At 37.1% G+C, this 21,449-nt stretch overlaps 1 protein-coding gene across 5 annotated transcripts; it reads left to right on the top strand.

Annotated features, from left to right (window-relative positions):
* Positions 1-4,380: 4,380 nt before the first annotated feature.
* LRIF1 (ligand dependent nuclear receptor interacting factor 1) lies at positions 4,381-21,131 on the top strand. 5 transcript variants are annotated; one of them, NM_001266807.1, is given in 4 exon segments: positions 4,381-4,714; positions 15,541-17,041; positions 18,185-18,457; positions 19,915-20,584. In NM_001266807.1, coding segments are annotated over 4 exon segments (2,283 nt in total). In that variant the 5' UTR covers positions 4,381-4,646; the 3' UTR covers positions 20,356-20,584.
* The last annotated feature ends 318 nt before the right edge of the window (positions 21,132-21,449 follow it).

The raw sequence follows: 21,449 nt of genomic DNA on the forward strand, positions 1-21,449 counted from the left end.
CTGCTGAATTTTATGGTTATTTTTCATGCAGAAATATATGGTTATTTGCTATGCAGAAAATAATACATTTTTCCTCCCTGAAAGCTTTATTTTTTTTCTTTTTGATATTCTAGTTTTAATTTCTTAAGGCATGGTTTTTTTTTCTTATTTCTCTTACTTGGTGCCTTAGGACATGCTTTAACTGACATCTTTCTGTTTTCTTTAATTCTGGGGAAAAGAGCTTTCAGATTTAAAAAATATTTGTTTTAATTTCTGTCCTTCTGCAATCCTATTTTCCAGATATTGAAACTTCTACTTTTATATTACACAAATTGTAACTTTTATTTTTATATTTGCTCTCTTTTTATCCTTTCCTACTGCCTTCCAACATTTTCTTTACTCTCTTCTGTCAGTCTCCTAATTCTTTATTCAGCTGCATGCATTCAACTATTTATCTCATCTAGTGTGCTTATTTTGGTTCATATTTGGTTTCACTCTCATCCCCCAAGTATGTTCATTTTTTTCCGATTTTCACTGATATACAGAAGTATATCTGTGGGGGATATGTTTCAAGACTCCCAGTGAATGCTTAAAACCATGAATAGTACCAGACTGAATATGTGCTACATATTTTTTCTTATACATACATACCTATAATAACGTTTAATTTATAATTTAGGCATAATAAGAGATTAATAACAACTAATAATAAAAATAGAACAACATGCTAGCATCACTACTCATGTACTTTGGGCCATTTTTAAGTAAATAAGGGTTACTTGAACATAAACATTGTGATACCATGACAGTGGATCTGAAAACCAACATAGCACCTAAGTAACTAACCAGTGGGGATATGCTAGAGAAAGGGATGACTCACACCCTGGTGGGCAAAAAAGGACAGCTCAAGATTTCATCATGCTACCCTGAATGGCACACAAGTTAATACTTGTGAATTTCTGGAATTTTCATGTAATATTTTTGAACCATGGTTGACCATGGGTAAGTGAAACCACAAAAAACAAAACTGGATAAGCAAGGTCTACTGTAGTTTTCTATTACTTTAATTTTCCATGTAACTTGGTTGTACGTTTAACATTTTTGATCTGTTTTTGTAATGCTAATTTAGTAACAGATCATTTCATTTCTAAATATGTCTTTAAACGAGTATTTATTAACTGAATTTTGAGGTGATGCGCACGAGTAGTCCCAGCTAATCGGGAGGCTGAAGCAGGAGAATCGCTTGAAACTGAGAGGCGAAGGTTGCAGTGAACTGAGATCACGCCACTGCACTCCAGCCTGGGTGACAGAGCGAGACTCTGTCTCAACAACAACAACAACCACCACAAAAAAAAAAAAAAAGAAAGAAAGAAAAGAAAGAAAGAAAGATATTTAAGCCTCAGTCTGCATTTCCCAATGAATGTAGAAGAAAACGTGTATGTCCCAAGGAATTCAAAGAAGCACTGCTGATCATACCAGTTACCTTCCACTCCAGAAGGCAATTTCCATGGTCAGAGTTATATTTAAATTGTAGTGCAAGACCTCACTGATAAAAGTCAAGTTACCTATTTATAATGTATTATCCAGGGCAGTTTTGTGGAAAGGATGGAGTAGTGACTTCCCAACATTGGCTGGTAATACTGCATCTATTTTCATCAGTGCCTTACCTTAGCACGGGTTTCTCCTGCCTTGACTTTATCCTGTTTATACCAGGAGTTTGGCTATTGCTACAGGTTTATTTTCAAAGGGCAATTAATGATCATACCTGTTGCGATGAAAAATTCAAATAATTTCCTCCACCCTCTGCTGCCTGTGCTGGCCCTTGGCTTTAGCCTGTAACAATCTATACACTCACATACCAGTTCTGAAAATTTCCTACAGATTGGAATTTTCACAGCTGCTTTTGTGTGTGTGTGTGTGTGTGGTGGTTGTTGCTGTTAATTCCTAAAAATCTAAACTTCCTTTTTTTTTTTAATTTATCTGGGTGTCAGCAGTCTGTACTAGTTCAACATCTTGATTAGAATCAAGGATTTTGGCTGGGCACAGTGGCTCAAAAGTGCCTGTAATCCCAGCACTTTTGGATGCCAAGGCAGGCAGATTATTTGAGGTCAGGAGTTAGACACCAACCTAGCCAACATGGTGAAACCCTGTCTCTACTAAAAATACAAAAAATGAGCCAGGCATGGTAGTGCGCACCTGTAATCCCAGCTACTCAGGAGACTGAGGCACGAGAATCGCTTGAATCCAGGAGGTGGAGGTTGCAGTGAGCTGAAATCATACCACTGCACTCCAGCCTGGCGTGACAGACTGAGACCCTGTCTAAAAAGAAAAAAGAAAAAAAAAAAAGGAAAAGAATCAAGGATTTTGATCCTTATCATAAAAGCAATGGGGAAACTGATTTTTTTTTTTTTTAATGCAGTGAGATGACACCATCAGATTTGTGTTTCCATATGGTATCTCTGGCTGCAGCATTTAGAGGAATACAAGAGTGGATATGAGGCTCATGCCTGTAATCCCAGCACTTTGGGAGGCTGAGGCGGGTAGATCACGAGGTCAGGAGATCAAGACCATCCTGGCTAACATGGTGAAACCCTGTCTCTAATAAAAATACAAAAAATTAGCCGGGTGTGGTGGCGGGCGCCTGTAGTCCCAGCTACTTGGGAGGCTGAGGCAGGAGAATAGCTTGAACCCGGGAGGTGGAGCTTGCAGTCAGCTGAGATTGCACCACTGTACTCCAGCCTGGGCGACAGCGAGGCTCCCTCTAAAAAAAAAAAAAAAAAAAAAAAAAAAAAAAAAAAAAAGGGGGTGTAAGGATATCAGTTAAAGCTTCACTAGACCAAGTAAGCTTGCTCTATAGTAGTAATAATAGAAATATAAAGCAGACTTGTAAGATAGGTAGAAGATAAAATCTGCAAAAGTTGGTGAATTATATATTTTGGAATAAAAAGAGGAAGGTGTTAAGGATGACACTGGAATTTTGGCAACTTTAATAGAAGGAAGTTTTTGTTTTCTTTCTTTCTAGAGATAGCACTGATAAAAGAAAATGTGTAGTGGGGGGAAGAGAAGCAAGTCAGAAATGTGGTTTTGAACATGTTTCATTTGAAGGGGCTTTTAAAATAGCAAAAAGGATATCTCAACAATTCACTTGAACATCCAGGTATAGATCTCAGAGAAATCAGAACTGGGAACATAAATTTATGAGTCACATGGCAGCATAATGCAGTAGTAAAGTACATGGTGTGTTTGGCCAGACAACCTGGATTTGGAGCCTGGCTCCATCACTCACAAGCTCTATGACCTCTAAAAACTTGTTCACCCTCTCTGAGCATCCGTTTCTTCATCTGCATATAATCATTCTTTTATTAGTTGTTAGGAGTAAATTACTTTTGTAAAACACTTAAATCAGTGCCAAGGACACATATGTGTTTACTGGTAAAATAATGGGTGGATGTGGTAATTCAAGCCAGGAGTATGAATAAAACCAGTAATTGAGACAAGACAGTTTGAAAACATTAAGAGAATCAGTTATCAAGAGGTAAGGAACTCCCTTGAAAAGGGAGAGATCTTCAAAAGAGACTGAGAAGTTGTAGACAAAAAAGTAAGAGCAAAACCAGGAAAGTATATTGCCAATGGCGTCAAGATGAGGGAATAATTAATAGTGCTGAGAGGAAAAATTTTGAAGTAGTGTGAGATAAAGACCATCAACTGCAATGGACAGCTGAATAAATGACTGAATGAATACAATGGATGTTCTGATGCAACTCCAAGATCTCCCTTCAGAAACGGAGGTCTATGACAATAAGTGATAGTTTCGATGAACGTGGGCTGGAGGAAAGCGTTACGTAAGTATAGAGGCAAAGCTTCAGGAAAGAGGAGTAAATGGGAAACCTTCAGAGAAGCAGCAACAAAAATCGCTGGACACAGGCAGGCGTTTGAAGTTTTCTCAAGCCACAAGTGCATGATTCCAAAAAAGCCCGCCGATGTCTTTTAATGCACTGACGGGAGAGAAAAACAAACTAGCGGCGAGCACAGAAGCAGAAAATTTAAGATTGACCCCGGAAACATTTTATTTTGCGTAGGTGTCGGGAGCGCTTTCTTTTGCGATTTGTTCCTTGATCCGGAAGAAAAGATAGCAAATATCACTTGCCATTGGATTGAATCATAAGGGTTGGGCTTTAGCGAGCCAGTCACCTTGGCAAACGGACGTGACGACCCCGGAAGACGCCCGACCGAGCTTTTCTCCAGCTATCGGCTTCAGTGGGCGGGGCAGCAGAGCCGGTCTGACGCAGTCTTCAGCACTGACCAGGCCCCGTTGGGGGCGGTGCCACCAAGACCACGCCCCCTGCGCCTGCTCCGGCGGGGTCTGGAGCGTTGTCGTAGGCTCTGGGGGCGGAGACGCACGCCGATTCTCTCTGAGCGTAGGGCTGAGGGCGCAGTCCACCGCCAGGAGCCTTCCGGTTTCTGGGTGGCTGCGCGACCTCGCTCCGAAGCTTGGGGATACACCCTCTGGAGAGCCCGCTGTCGCCCTCCGTTAAGGTCGAACCCCTCACAGTTGCTGCGGGCAACTGCAGCCCAACATTCCCTCGCTTTGGTTCTCGCCCCATTGAGAAACTCGGCCCCACGCTTCCCACTTTCTTGGCTGAGGTGTCCCCTTTCTCCCCACTAAAATGTCAAATAACCTACGGAGGGTCTTCCTGAAACCCGCAGAGGAAAATTCAGGCAGCGCCTCGCGTTGGTAAGTACCGGTTTCGAATCCTTCCCACGCCTGCCCCCCTGTCCGTCTTTGGGATGTGGAGTCGGCCGTCGTTTCCGGACGCTGTGTAGTTTGAGAGGAGTTGGAGCCCGCAGAGTGCGCCACTCAGACGGGAAGCGCTCGTCACCAGGGCGCTTAAAGCCCATAGAGCGCCTTCCTCTGGGAAATGTAAAACCTCTTTAGAGCCAGACACAGCCCCTCCCCGGCTCCGCGGGACTCCAGCGTCTCAAGTTTAATAGGCGGACGGAGTAGATCTCCACGGGAGATGAAAACCAAGATGGCCGACGCTCTTATGTGACTCAAACCTTCTGGAAGATTCTCAGGCACACGCAGAAACGCAGCAGCCATCACGGATTAGGAAGTGCAGCCCTGGTGGCGCTGGACCTTCAGTGAAAATAGTTACATTTTAATAGTGAGACAGAAAGGGTGTGTGATTGAAGAAAAATGGCTTTAGAACAAGGAGATTGAATATTTAAAATTTCAAGTAATAGCTTTATGTGAAGAGAGAGAAGTAAGAATGGAGAAATCCTCGTGTAAAGTCAATCCTTTTGAACAGCGTTTTGGGTTGTAATGAAGTGCCGTTTCATTGGCTATTTATATTTGGCATGAGGAGAGTCCAGTATTTCTAAGGAAGATATTCTTGTAAAGTTAGAAAATAGATGATCAGTATTTTAGTTTAGTTTTGTTTTTTTAATTGTATTAAGAGGAAATGAATCGGAAACAGAATGTCAGCTAAAGCAGAATGTTTTCACTTGTACTCCCACATGGTTAGTAGATTAAGTGATGAGGAAAAAATAGAGTCTGCAGACTCTAATAAGAAAATGAAGAACTAAGATGCAAAACTGGCCGAAGAGGATTTTCGTTTGAAGAAAATCAGGCTACCTGGGGTTAATCTCAACTTTGCTAGTTAGCATTTGTGAGGCCAGGTACCTGTTTCCAGTCTGTAAATAATAGCACTTAGAAATATTTTAAATATTAGGAGAATGAAATAATGTAAAATACGTCATGTGGGAAAATAGTAAAGCACAATTTAAATGTTAGCTGTTACTATTATAAGCATACAACTTTAATTCTGCACAGATTTTAGCCCAGGAAGTAGTTTTGTTTAATTACAAATAGAAAACTTGATTGCAATAAAGACCGAAAGTAATGTTTGTTCCTTAAAAGCAGTATTATAAAAGGAAATGGTCACTAATAGTAATGAGCCAAAATTCTATTGAAGAACTGTCTAGATAGAACCATTGTATTTCAAATCATAAAGAGGCATTTTGGTATACTTGTGTGTTTTTTTCTTTTCTTTCTTTTTTTTTTTTTTTAATTTTGTGGTGGAAGTTTGGGGGAAGGGGCAGAGAGTGCCCTGTGTAGATATTAAAAAGTAGAATTACTTTTTAATGATTAATTTCTGCTGCCTTATTTTAGTACCTGAATAATGACTTCTGACTTAGCTTAATTTATAGAAAATTTGTTTTACGATTGCATTTTTAAATACAAAAAGTAAGATAAACAACTGTGTGTGTGTGTGTGTGTGTGTGTGTGTGTGTGTGTATGTGTGTGTGTGTACCCTTAACTCTGTTATCCAATTTCTAATCCTTTTGGGGATTTGGAGATTTTTAAATTACAATTACATTCATATGTCATTTTGAGTTCATTAACTCATTGATTTATACGTTGTTTTTATTATCGTTGAATGTATTTATTTAAATCATTGAGGTTTTACATCATATATTTGGGACATTTACCAGATGACTTTCAGAAGCTTCGACATTTACTTTGGTTAATGGTTGCATATTTGATTCCATTGTTTTTAAGTAACAAAACATCCAAATATAATTTTGTAAATAATATTAACATCAGCCCTTTTAGTTTATTGGAAGCTTAGTTTTCTTATTTTTCTGGTAACATGTTTGATGGTACTAAATGTTTATTTTTATAACTTAAGTGACTATGATTTTCTTCTTATTTGTAGCTTAATTTTTTCCTAAGTTACCGCTTACTAAAAATTTTTCAGTGGCATAATACAGAATTGTATATGGTTATATATTGTTTGAAGTATCTCTAATTCATCAGAGCATAAAATGTAAAATCCAAATTTAATCTTAGAGTACAAAGGAAAAATCTGGAAGATATTTGTGATACTATGCATTTAATTTATGTTGATTTGGGTTTTACTGTCAAAGAACAAAGTAGGAGTCAGAATGCTATAGTGGAAAGAACCTTTTAAGTCATAGAGACTTGGGTTCATATCCTAGCTTACCACTTACTATCAATACAGTTTAAACATTTGATGACAAAACATTCATTTAGTACCTACTATGTATGTGGTAGACTGTGCTAAATGGGAAGACTGATTAAATAAAAGCATATGGGCTGTTTCCAGGGAAAACCTTACAGTCATGGTGGAGGAGGAGGAAGATAGAGTTGATGTAGTAAAGGAAAAGAGTAGAGGAAGGGAGTTGGAGGAAAGATTCCAAGAACAGCTGAGTTGGGAAACGTTAAGTATCAACTATTCAGTTAAAGATGAATGCAGGATATACGTATGCAGAGAATTGGTAAATAAAGGACCTGTATGGTTTATGAATGATACTTGTTGCTTGATTCTGTACAAGTAGGATAGATAGATAGCTCTTAAGAGTTCTGTTTGCCCTGCTAAGAAAATTAGACTTCATCTATTGGAAATTGTTCAGAGTATTTTAAGAAAAAGACTGACATAGGTGTGCATTTTAGATAACTGCTGGCAGTGTGGATTTGAGGGTGAGTGATTTACATATAAGGATCCTATTTCAGTTGTCTTTTCAGAAATTCTGAGGGCCTGAACTAGCTGATGCAGTACCATAGGGGTTGAATTCAAAGAAATATAGAAGGGAAAACAGACCGACTTTGTTAATGAATCGGCAGGAAGAAAGGCGGATCAGTTATGATGCCAGTTTTCTGGATGGATATTGGTAAATTAACTGAGATGAGGCACACATCAAAAAAGCAGTCAGATATTTGGATATGAAACTCAGGCTGAGTCAGAGCTGAGACTAGAGATTTGGGAAGCATCACGTTAGAGGTACTATAATGAAAGCCTGTGGTTATATATCCTACAATAATAAGAATTAAGACATCATGTGATTGACCATTGGCAGCTATCTTCCCATAACCATTTGTGTCCAAACAGAGAGATAAACTTAAGTGTTCTCAGCAGGGGGTTTGGTTTGATTGGCATGATGATGCTTCATTGTCAGTTCAGTATGCATTTTGTTGTGTACAGTGTTTTATTATCTTTTGTGATTTGAGTGTGTCTGTGTGTGTGTGTGTGAGGGAGAGACAGACACATACTATACAGTCTAAATGAAATCTGTCATTAATCTCTCAGTTTATACATTTGAATTTTTTGGACCCTGTTATCATGGGGGTATGCTAAAGTAAGTACAGAAAGTAGATAAGCTTTCTCAAGGGGAGTGTGTAATTCTAAGTAAGTTATTAAATATTTCTAAATCTCCATTTTCTCAAGTATAAAATGGGAATGGCGGTTCATAACTTGCTTGACTGTTTATTAGGATTAGAGTTAGTAACAACTGTTATATCTATCATGTACGCAATACATGGTACATATTATTGGATAGATAACTATGTTATGTATTTACATATATTATGTTCTGTATGTACATAATATTATGTCATAGATAGTAAGATGGAAAAGGATTTCCTAGCAGTTGAAAAAAATGTATTTTGTAAAAATATCTATAAAATGTTCATCAGCCTTTAACATTTTTATTAGTCTATTTCTTTTTTTTTTTTTTTTTTGAGACGGAGTCTCGCTCTATGGCCCAGGCTGGAGTGCAGTGGCGCGATCTTGGCTCACTGCAAGTTCCGCCTCCCGGGTTCCCGTCATTCTCCTGCCTCAGCCTCCCGAGTAGCTGGGACTACAGGCTCCCGCCACCTCGCCTGGCTAGTTTTTTGTATTTTTTAGTAGAGACAGGGTTTCACCGTGTTAGCCAGGATGGTCTGGATCTCCTGACCTCGTGATCCACCCGTCTCGGCCTCCCAAAGTGCTGGGATTACAGGCTTGAGCCACTGCTGCCGGCCTATTAGTCTATTTCTAATATGTGAATGCCTCATATCAATATTAGAATACTAAAAAATGTCAGAAGTTATATAACATTACCAATATGTTTAATGTGCCTTTTTATTAAATTTCTCATTACTTTTTTTTTTTTTTTGAGATGGAGTCTTGCTCTGTCGCCAGGCTGGAGTGCAGTGGCGCGATCTGGGCTCACTGCAACCTCCACCTCCCAGGTTCAAGTGATTCTCCTGCCTCAGCCTCCCAAGTACCTGAGACTACAGGCATGTGCCACCACACCTAGCTAATTTTTGTATTTTTAGTAGAGACGGGGTTTCACCGTGTTGGCCAGGATGGTCTCCATCTCTAGACCTCGTGATCCGCCCGCCTGCGCCTCTTAAGGTGCTGGGATTGCAGGCATGAGCCACCACACCCCGCCAAATTTCTCATTACATTTTTAAAAGACCTTACCTTACCTTATTCTCAGAGACCAACTGCATATTTTAATGGAAGATGACTAGTATGTTAACAGGCAGTCATTTTATTTACTTCTCCTAGTAAGCTTTATTTTCCCCTGTTTAACAAACGAAGAAACAGATTCAAAGAGGTTAAGTAAATTTTCTAGTCAGCTTGTAATTATAAGAACCAGAATTAGAAGCCCGTAATCTTTCTAGTATGTTCCTCTTTTCTCTTTTAAACTGTTAAACTGTATTATTTTTCAAATGTAGTTTCTCAGTTTGAACACCAGCTGGTTTAAAGTAATTAGCTTAAAGTAATTAGGTGACCAAACTAGCAAATGGGATGCAGAATCTGGTTCTACTTTTAGTTCTGACATTAATCTGCAGAATATGATCTTTCAGAAAACAGAATCTTTGTAGGGTTTTAATTATTTAATCTCTTCAGTGGAAGCCTCTTAGATATGAAAAACTGTATATTGATAGAAGGAGTACATGTTTCATCTTGAGTTATTACTTCTTAGCATTCTGCATTTCAGATTAATTTTTAGAACTCATTACATTTTGTTGCCAAGAAATCAAGGACTTTTTAAAAAATTATAGCTCATAGGATTCAATTCAGCTAACATTATTGTGTGCAATTTCCAGTTTCTAGATAAGATGTAGAGTATATCGATATGAATAATATAATCTACCCTGCAGGAATTTATGGTCTGTAGTAGATTATGTGAATCTCACTGATAACACTGACATGGAAGAAGCTTAATTTTTCTTCCTTTTTTTTTTAATCTTTTGGAGGAGAAATAGAGGAAAAGAGAGGGAAAAATGTAGTGATCAGATTGGAAAATAGCTCATACGATATAGTTTTTTTATAAAGCAGAAATACAGAGGTCATATAAAATACTATGTTTGGTATTGGAAGGATAATTGCAGAATAAATTATAAAGCCTCTCACCTTAAGGAGTTTCAATCTTATTGAATGAAACAATACTCATTTTTTAAAATTAGCTAACAGATTAAAGTCAATAAAGAAAGCATTATATAATTTCCAACATTAGCGGCATGAATGAGATAGCATTCGGAATTCCAAGTTGGAAAAAATTAAACTGGAGTGACTGGCAGATATTTTATGAAAAAGATAGAATTGGAAACTAATTTTATATTGTTGGAGAAGAAAAATAATACTTTGAGTAAATAGTGTAATGTACATGGCATATTTCAGAATAGCAAAGAGATCTCTCTGGTAAGAGCAGAGGTTTCACATTGAGAAGTTGTGGATGGTATTGTTGTAGAGTTTGGTTGGAGCTAGATTGTAGATGATTTTTGTGTCCAGCTGAATTGGCAATGATGAATACTAAAACTTTGAACAGGAGGTAACAGGATGAAAACAATTTTAATCTACCTGAGATACATAATATTCAATAGTGGCTGCAATCAGAAAAACTAAACATCAGCAAAATACTGTAGGGATGAGAATGATGAGTGCTAGACACATCTGATGAGGATCTCATGTAGATGGTGGAAGTCACAATGATGAAGAAAGAAAAGATGGATGAAATGAGTTAAAAAGAAAACCTTATAGACTTGATGATTCAGTATGCATCTATTAAATGTTTACCTTTTGTAATCACGTGCAAAGTTCTGTGGATGAATTTAAATAAAAATGATGATAAAGACAAATCAGCAATGACTAGGTGATTTAAAACCTATATGATGTGAAAAATACTGGTGCTGCCATATGATTGAATGGTAGGAGAGACTACTAGTTTTCAGTAGAGTAATTTTGACTTCCTGGGTTTAAAGTGATAGTATTAAAATGTTTGGTAAGACATCACAAATCCAGAACTGATGTCAATTCCAGTAGGGGACAGGAATAAAAGGATATAACTGTGGGAGTCATTATTCCAAAGAAGATAGTTGAAAATAGTTGAAGCCATGAGAATTGTTGCAGTCTTTAAGGAAGAATGCCTTGAAGGAGAAAAACAGGATCAAGAATTGTACTTTGTGGTTTGTGGAATAGTTACAGAAGAATGCAGAAAATGAGTAAGGGAACATTAAGAAAGTCAAGAGAAACAGAAATTGTACACAGTGGAAACCATGATAGGAAAGAGGATCAATATGGAGGGATAATTAGTTGCAACAGAGAGTACCTAGGGAATGAAGATAAAGACATATTTAACTGTGAGAACATATGTGGTAATCTTTGAGAATGAAGTTTTAGTAGAATAATAGGAAAGAAAATAGACTACAGAAGAAAGTAGGCTTCAAGATAACTTTCTGGCATATCACTTAATTGCGACTTGTTAACACCATCTACCAACTTCCTGTCACTGAACTTGGCACTTAGTTCACCATCTTCCCTGTAATCCTATGTGATTTCAGTATCCGTATGGATAGTCTCTTTGTCACCTCGTCTTTATTACAGAGATCTTTTCCCCCAGTGATCTTATTCTCTGTTCTGCTGCACCTACTTTTGTAGTCCTTATTCTTAGATGAAATTGCTGCATCTACAAAATTGTTACATGCATCCTGTTTTCTAAATGCCAGTTCCTGTATTTCTAGCTGACTTGTTTAACTGTTCCTACTTTAACTGTTAACTTTATCTGGCCCTAAAGACCAATAATCCCTTTATTTTATCCCTATACTTTAGCCTTTTATTGTCTCATTTTCTTCCTATCCAGTTTAGATTCTGTGTTTCATTTTAATAACTCTTATCAATACTTTAAATTCTTTTGCTCTTCTTTGATTTTTGTTGCACCTTCCTAATGCCACCCCAACCCTGGATGAACTCGATATGCTTTCTCTTTATCTGTGCTTGGTGTGACAAGGAAAGCCTCGAGTACAGATTAGTACCACTATAAATTCGTAACCACTAGCTGTCTCCCCATGCCATCAATACATCCTGGCAACTCTAATATCTTCTGTGGTCAGTTTACTCCCTCACGAAGACTGTTTCAGATCTTTGATTCTCCTCAAATCTTTTCCATATTTTTGCTCTTACTTTTAGCAGATGATGTCATGTAATTTTTCATAAAGAAAATAAAACCCTTTAAATGAGAATTACCTCAGCCTTCTAACCCCAAAATTGTATGTTTACCTGAAAATGCACCTAACCTCTCCTCCAGTGTTCCAATGGAGGGAGATAGGACTCCAGCTCTCTTTAAGGTTCAATCCCTCCACCTGTCTCTCTGGTTTCCATTTCCTACCTCCTTCTCATTGTGTATCCCTTTTGTTCCTTTATCACCAGTTTCTTCCCTTAACTGGCTCACTTGAGTATTTACATTTGTTCTGGTTTATCTAACCTTAAACAAAGAAAAAGGAAAGATCCCTTCTTTGATACCATTTATTCCTGTAACTTCCTGCCAGTCTTTCTTTTCCCCTTGACAGTCAAAGTTTAGAAAGAGTTGTCTACTTCCTTTCTTCATATCCACTCCTTAGCAACTTCTTTCCCCTGCCACACTGCTCTTACTAAAGCCATCAGTGATCTTCACAGCACTATTTCAGGTGTGCATTTTTAATCCTCATCCTATTTGGCATCTCAGAAACTTTTAGTATAATTGCCCAATTTTCTTAAAATCCTCTCTTCCTTTGGCTTAACATTGCATCAGAAGCAATGGTTTTCTTCCTACAACTCTAAGAATAATGGAAAGCCACTGCGATGTTTTAAGCAGGGAAAGATCAGTTTTAGTGTGCTGAGTAAATTGAAAAGTAGAAGATACGATTGAAGAAAAAAATCAGTCATGAAGCTATTGTAGTATTCTAAGCCAGAGATGATGTTTGCTTGGAGTAGAGTGGTAACAGTTGATTTAGAGAGAATTGAACAGATCAAAGGAAATTTAGGAGACAATATCAACAGGATTTTGTGATCACTGAGTATAGAGAATAAGAAAGGAGCATTTACCTATTCTGACTTAAGGCATCTAAGGTAGATGAGATGCTATTTAGCAAAGAAAACCCTGCAGAAGATGGAATTTGGGGGATTAGGATGGGAAGAGATCTGGCCATGTTGAATTTTAGGAATGTTTGAGATTCTGAATGAAAATGTTAAAAGGGAATTTGGATGTATAAGCCTACATTTCAAAGAAGCCACAGATAGAAATATTGAAATTGTTGACATGTAAGCGATAATTTAATTGAAGTTATGAATTGAGAAGAAAGCATCTAAGGAAAGAGTACAGAATAGGAAGAGGGTTCTTTCTAAGCTTTGGTAAACTCCCAACATTTGAAAGTCGATTCAAAAGTATGAGTCGGCAAAAAGACTGAGGAGCCACTACAGAGGCTACTGTTACTCTTTTGATTTTTAAAAATCAATTAAAATATAAGAATCCACAAAAACAGAGTGGGCCAGATTAGGCCCAGAGGCTACAGCTTACTGATCGTTTTTTCCTAATGAACCTGGTGCTTAAATTATAACAGACACTTGGTAACTTTTTGTGTAATGACTTAATATTGAATATGTGCTTATCCAGGTCAAATGTGCTTTTCTTGTGGTGCAGGGAGGTAATAAAGGTAGATTTTTCCTCTTAAAGCCCTGAAAGCAAGAATTCATCCTTTTCTTAGGGGTTATTCTCTTTAGAAGTTAACTTTTAATTTATTAAAAGTCAGTGTATGACCAGCCTGGGCAACATAGCAAAACTTTGCCTCTATAAAAAATACAAAAACTAGCTGGGTTTGGTGGCGTGCATCTGTAGTCTCAGCTACTTGAGAAGCTGAGGTAGAAGGATGGTTTGAGCCCAGGAGACAGTGAGCCAAGATTGTATACCTACACTCCAGTCTGGATGACAGAGCCGGGCCCTGTCTCAACAACAACAACAACAAAAGGTCAATGTAATATTTTGACCCACTCTCAAGTGTCCAAAAGACAGTTTTACATTTTTGTAAGGATATAATAATGTTATTCGTGCTGCAAAAAGGTAAACCAACATTTCTACGGATACATAGAATTTTGGGTATTAATTTTTATTAATACCTGAGAGTTTTAAAAACATACCTTTATACTTTTGAGAATCCTAATTATTATCATTATTATTTGCCCTTGAACTTTTTTATTTATTTGATCTTAGTTATCTAAGACCATGCTAGGTCTATGGGATATGGACACTGCACTCATATTGCTAGAATTTAATATGAGAGACAGTCTATAGACAAACGTGTTAATATATGATGACAATCTATGATATACACCATGAAGGAAGCTAACAAGCATGATGTTATAGATTAATTATGAAGGAAGGACAAGGATAAAATGGTCAGAAAATGTATCTCTTGAGAAATATCATTTATGCCAAGACTTGAGCTATGTGAAGAGTTGAGTTGGGTGAGGAGTACCTAGGTAGAGTGATAGTATGTGTGATGGCCCTGAATCCCATGAAAGCTCAATATTTCCCAGGAGCTGAAAGATGTTTTAGATATAAATAAGGTAAGGTATCTACATTCAAGTAATCTCCAAATAACTAATTATGCAAACAGAGATTAGTATATATTGACTTTTCTTAAAATTAGACAATCTGTACTAAGAAATAATTCAAGGCATGGGGGGTCAGAATTGATTCAGTTAAAAAAAATGATTTCTAGTCTTTTCCACATTGATTGAAAATCATTCAGCTGAAATTGCAGTGGTATTATATGTATGGGTTGATAGGTGATTGACAATTGACTAATATAAATAATTGCTATACCAAGGACTATTTAGTGCTAAACCTTAAATATGCTGAAGCAGTAATCAGAAGAAAATGATTCCTACATAAATAGTTCAGTGAAGTCTATACTACAAAAATGTGGCAAACTAAGGTAACACCATGAGAGAGAGCTTAGGCAAAAGAAGAATGGCTGGCAGAACTTGTGAGTTATTGAAGGAAGAAGACAGAACAGATTGAGGGGGAAAAGATTGAGAGAAATGGAATAAGAATAAAGGGAGAGGGAATGAGAATCTTCAGTGAGAGTAGAGGAGGAGGACAAGAGTAAAGAATTCAGGGAAAGGGGGAAGGGAAGATGCTAATATTTTTAAGAGGAGCTTACTTTAGTAGCATAATTTTATATAGGGCAAAACCTTAGAAATGTCTACTTTTAGTCTTAGGAATAAATGTTATTATTTCATACCCATTGCCTAATATAAGAAGCTGACTATAGCATTATCTCTTCTACTTCAAAATACTTGTTTTGCAGTCTTTCACTTTAAAAACTCAAAATGGAAGATTATATACTTTATATTTTAATATTTAAAAATAATATTTACAAATATATATTTTAAAATAAAATGTATATACCATGTAGTATGTTTGTATTTATTTACTCAATGTTCTTTTAAGTGTTTCAGGCTGCATGTACCAAGTAGTTCAGACGATTGGCTCGGATGGAAAAAATCTTCTGCAATTACTTCCAATTCCTAAGTCTTCTGGAAATCTTATACCACTAGTTCAATCTTCAGTCATGTCTGATGCTTTGAAAGGGAATACAGGAAAACCAGTTCAAGTTACTTTTCAGACTCAGATTTCCAGCTCTTCCACAAGCGCATCCGTTCAATTGCCCATTTTTCAGCCAGCCAGTTCTTCAAACTATTTTCTTACAAGAACAGTAGATACATCAGAAAAAGGTAGAGTTACTTCTGTGGGAACTGGAAATTTTTCTTCATCAGTTTCTAAAGTTCAGAGTCATGGTGTGAAAATTGATGGACTCACCATGCAAACATTTGCTGTTCCTCCCTCAACACAAAAAGACTCATCTTTTATTGTAGTTAATACCCAGAGTCTTCCAGTGACTGTGAAGTCTCCAGTTTTGCCTTCTGGGCATCATTTACAGATTCCAGCCCATGCTGAAGTGAAATCTGTACCAGCGTCATCATTGCCTCCTTCAGTGCAGCAAAAAATACTTGCAACTGCCACCACCAGTACCTCAGGAATGGTTGAGGCCTCCCAAATGCCAACTGTTATTTATGTATCTCCTGTAAATACAGTGAAAAATGTAGTTACCAAGAACTTTCAAAACATTTACCCAAAACCTGTTACAGAAATAGCAAAGCCAGTAATACTAAATACCACACAAATTCCAAAGAATGTTGCTACAGAGACACAATTGAAAGGTGGTCAGCATTCTCAAGCAGCTCCAGTGAAATGGATTTTCCAAGATAATCTACAACCTTTTACGCCATCTCTTGTTCCTGTTAAGTCTTCAAATAATGTGGCTTCAAAGATTTTAAAAACTTTCGTAGATAGGAAAAATTTGGGAGATAATACTATAAATATGCCATCATTGAGTACCATCGATCGTAGTGGGACACAATCCAAAAATATGCCTATTAAAGATAATGCTTTGGTTATGTTTAATGGGAAAGTCTATCTGTTGGCTAAAAAGGGGACAGATGTTCTGCCATCACAAATTGACAAACAGAATTCTGTTTCTCCTGATACTCCAGTAAGAAAAGACACGTTACAGATAGTGAGTTCAAGTCCAGTCACAGAAATATCCAGAGAGGTTGTAAATATTGTTTTGGCTAAAAGTAAATCTTCCCAGATGGAGACAAAATCACTTTCCAATACCCAGCTTGCTTCCATGGCCAATCTAAGGGCAGAGAAGAATAAAGTGGAGAAACCATCTCCTTCTACCACAAATCCACATATGAACCAATTCAGTAACTACTTAAAACAGAGTAAGACTTTATTCACAAATCCAATCTTTCCAGATGGATTTAGTACAGGACACAATGCCCCCAGAAAAGGAAGTATCCTCCAGAGCATAGAGAAAATAAGTTCCTCTGTTGATGCAACAACTGTTACTTCACAACAGTGTGTTTTCAGAGACCAAGAACCAAAGGTAATTTTCCCATGTCAGGGTGCTCTTTTTATATATCTATATAGAAAAGTTTGTTTTCTTAATTCTCAAAGTTATCTATGATACGTCTTTCCCTCACTGCCAACCCTATCACACACAGACTGTACACATATGAGTATTTAATTTCAAAACTTCCATCTGAGCAAATTTGAGGAGGAGTACAATTGGGTACAATCTTGTACAAAGGAGTACAATCTTTCTCTTGAATCACTTGGCATGCCAAATCTTTAAAACAAAAAAATCACAGAGCAAAAAAGTTTAGAAGAGTTGGGGAAGGATAATGTGAATTCAAAGCTTAGTGAAAATGTGTGAGTATATGTATATACATACATGTATGTATGTATGTTCATATATAATAGCCTTTTTAGTATATGAGGAGATCAGTATGCATGTAAAAGAGTTGGTTTCGGGGTTTTGTGGGGTTTTTTTTGTGGTGGTGGTATACCATGGAAAAGGTGAGACAGGGCTAATCAATACCTTTCAGTAATTTGTGGAAATAAGATTTTATCAGCATATTTGATGAGTTTATTTATTTTTTTGGTTGACAAATTTCATTTTTCTTTTTATTAGCTCTTTGTGACTCCTCAGCCAGTTACCCAACATGCCCACATAGTTACCTTTATGTTCGACTTAAGGTTTGTCTGTCTGTGTGCTTACTAGATATTTGTACCCACCTTTTCCTTGCTTACTTGGAGGTCTACTCAATAATGTCAGCATTTCTCCCCTTCAGAATTCATTGAACTCCAGAGATGTAAGGAGGTAAATTCTGATTGTTAAATACAAGATTGATTAAAGGCATGTGTGACTTTTCCAGAAGACTACAATTTCTAAATAATGTCATATATGTTATTTTAATGTTGTCATTAGTCTGTGTTCTCATTTCAATTGTTTTAGAGTTGACTACTTATTACCTTTCTAGTGCAACAAATTAATTGAGAAATTGTAGGAGGGGAATGTTTTATTCAGTTTTTTGAGTGTGGGTGGTAAGGCAAGGATAATACAAACTAATCATAAAGCATGATGTGTTCTTTTATGTAAGATGAAATAATCACTTAGTTGCTTGTTTAATAAAGTAACTTGAATAATTAGCAGTATTGTTTGTGTGTTTTCTTTTCCTAATTCCAGATCCATAATGAGATGGCATCAACATCAGATAAAGGTGCCCAAGGAAGAAATGACAAGAAAGATTCCCACGGAAGAAGTAATAAGGCATCACATCTGAAGAGTGATGCTGAATTTAAAAAGATATTTGGCCTTACTAAAGATTTGAGAGTGTGCCTTACTCGAATTCCTGACCGTTTGACCTCTGGAGAAGGTTTTGATTCCTTTAGCAGTTTGGTAAACAGTGGCACTTACAAAGAGACAGAGTTTATGGTGAAGGAAGGAGAGAGAAAACAGGTAGGTAATACATTTTAATGTGCTCTTCATAGGTACTGCAAATGATACATGAATATTAATTTTCTTGATTTGGTTTTAACCCTTGTGCATTAGTATAAATGACGGTTGTTACTGGTTTTGCAAATACATAGTACCAAAACGATATTTAAAACAACCCGGCCCCAGCACTTTGGGAGGCTGAGGCAGGTGGATCACCTGAGGTCAGGAGTACAAGAGCAGCCTGACCAACGTGGTGAAACCCCGTCTCTACTAAAAATATAAAAATTAGCTGGGCATGGTGGCGGGTGCCTGTAATCCCAGCTACTCAAGAGGCTGAGGCAGGAGAATCGCTTGAATCCGGAAGGCGGAGGTTGCAGTGAGCGGAGATCGCATCATTGCACTCCAGCCCAGGCGACAGGGCAAGACTCCATCTCAAAAAAAAAGAACTAGGCCGGGCGCCGTGGCTCATGCCTGTAATCCCAGCTCTTTGGGAGGCCGAGGTGGGCGGATCACGAGGTCAAGAGATAGAGACCATCCTGGCCAACATGGTGAAACCCCATCTGTACTAAAAATACAAAAAATAGCTGGACGAGGTAGCGCACGCCTGTAGTCTCAACTACTCGTGAAGCTGAGGGCAGGAGAATCGCTTGAACCTAGAAGGCGGAGGTTGCAGTGAGCTGAGATGGCGTCACTGCACTCCAGTCTGGCAACAGAACGAAACTCCCGTCTCCAAAAAAAAAATTTACATGTTTTTATATATATATATATATACACACACACACACACACACACACACATGCACAGGTAAAAATGCATCCCAGTTAAAGATGTGTTTTAATTGTTTTTATTCACCAGCGACATTTTTTTTTTCCATTGTGTTACAAGAAAATGGCCATAGCTTTTTAACTAGTCATTCTACTTTGAGAACGCTTATATAAATGAAATAATTCAAATGTAGTGGAAGATATAAGCATGCATATGTTCTTAATACTAACCTTTTAAGCAACTCATATAGCTAATAATGATGAAATGTCTATAACTTTGTCTACTGTTATAGTTTGACTTATGAATATGTCATTATCATGTAATATTCTGAAATTTAGATCAGAGACTAGTAAACCTTTTCTAATGAAAATCCTCCACATGTGCCTGCTGTGCAAAGGAACAGAAAAAAACTAAATCACTTGTATATCTCAGGCAGTTTACAAGTGCTATTTATTTCTGTGGCAGGTCAGTATGGCTTCTAATACTTGAGCAAGAAAATGTGAATTAGGCAATTCTTCTTACTGAATGTGATTAAGACATTTTGGTACCATACAGTGGGAAATATTTCTTTCTTGCTGTAGTTGTCTTCCATAAATTTTGTTAATTGTAATAGCTAAATATTTGTTTCTGCAGACGTTGTTAAACTTGATAGTGCCCCGTGCATTTAGCAATAACATTTTGTTTTTGTTTTGGAATGTTATTTGATATTGCAGCAGAATTTTGATACGAAAAGAAAAGCAAAAACTATTAAGAAGATGGATCACATAAAGAAGAGAAAAACAGAGAATGCTTATAACACAATCATAAATGGGGAAGCTAATGTCAACAGTTCCCAACCTCTAAGCAGTATTTTACCAACTTCAGATGTGTCACAACATAACATTCTCACGAGTCACAGCAAAACCAGACAAGAAAAGAGAACTGAGATAGAATACTATACCTGTGAGAGGCAAGAGAAAGGCACATTGAATTCAGATGCAGCTTATGAACAAAGTCATTTCTTCAATAAAAATTATACCGAGGATATTTTCCCAGTGACACCACCAGAGTTAGAAGAAACCATTCGAGATGAAAAAATAAGAAGACTTAAGCAGGTGCTGAGAGAGAAAGAAGCAGCTCTTGAAGAAATGCGTAAGAAGATGCACCAAAAATAAAATCTCCTGTACTTAAAGACTTCAGTGAAATAGCTGTTTTTTAAAATATACTTCCACATTAATAAGTTAATTGTAGATGTGTTCTGAAAGTGTCTTTGAATACGAAACTTGTTTTTTCATCAGTTAATTATATAACTTTATTTAAGGAATACAGAAAAGGTTGATTCACATATAACTTGTGAATAATTTACATGGGGTATCTATACCTTTGTCTTAGATACCTTTTTTTGGAAGGATAAATTTTATATTTTTCTATTATTTTAACTAGAATTCTGCAAGTTTGAATATTTGGGCAGGGTTTTTCTTATTGTTTGTATCTTTACCTAAATTGCTCAGGCATTATTACAGCAGTAGATAATGACTGTGTATTACTGAAATTTTACAATCCAAGAGAGGAAATCAGCTCCAAAGTTAGCTTTTCCAATGGATTTGTATATGTACTTGCTTGATCTCTTTACCCTTAAAATGATGATACCTTGTATTCACCATTTTTTTTTAATGCCATGAATATGTATTATGGCAACATTATTTAAACATTGAAACATTTCTCAAGAATGAGCAACATTTGTTTTGTAACTTTACAATGTAATTTTATATAATCCAAAGTGTATTTTAGAATTCTGGCTATTTGATGTTTTGTTTGCTTATAGTGATGTGTTGTTCCCAGGCAAATGCTCCTTTTTTTTTTTGAATATGTACATATGTTACTGAGATTGTGTAAAAAGTAGATCCTGAACAGTTGTCACGTTTAACATTTCTTAAACTGTAAAAGTATATTTTCTCTGTCTGGTTAATCTTTAATTTGGGAAGGTTTGGGAATGGTGTAGGCATAGGGATTAAGAGATGGGGAGTTAGCTGAACGTGGTGTGTGTTTGTAGTCCCAGCTGCCCAGGAGTCTGAGGAGGGGGAGAATTGCTTGAGCCTAGGAGTTTGAGGCCAGCCTGGGCAGCACAGCGAGACTCTGTCTCTTAGAGAGAGGAGGAGGAGAATAAGGTTAATAAAAAATGATCAGGTCAGGCATAGTGGCTCACACCTGTAATCCCAGCACTTTGGGAAGCCGAGGCGGACGGATCATCTGAGGTCAGGAGTTTGAG

Source organism: Macaca mulatta, chromosome 1 (genome assembly GCF_049350105.2).
Source record: "Macaca mulatta isolate MMU2019108-1 chromosome 1, T2T-MMU8v2.0, whole genome shotgun sequence".
NCBI lineage: Eukaryota > Metazoa > Chordata > Mammalia > Primates > Cercopithecidae > Macaca > Macaca mulatta.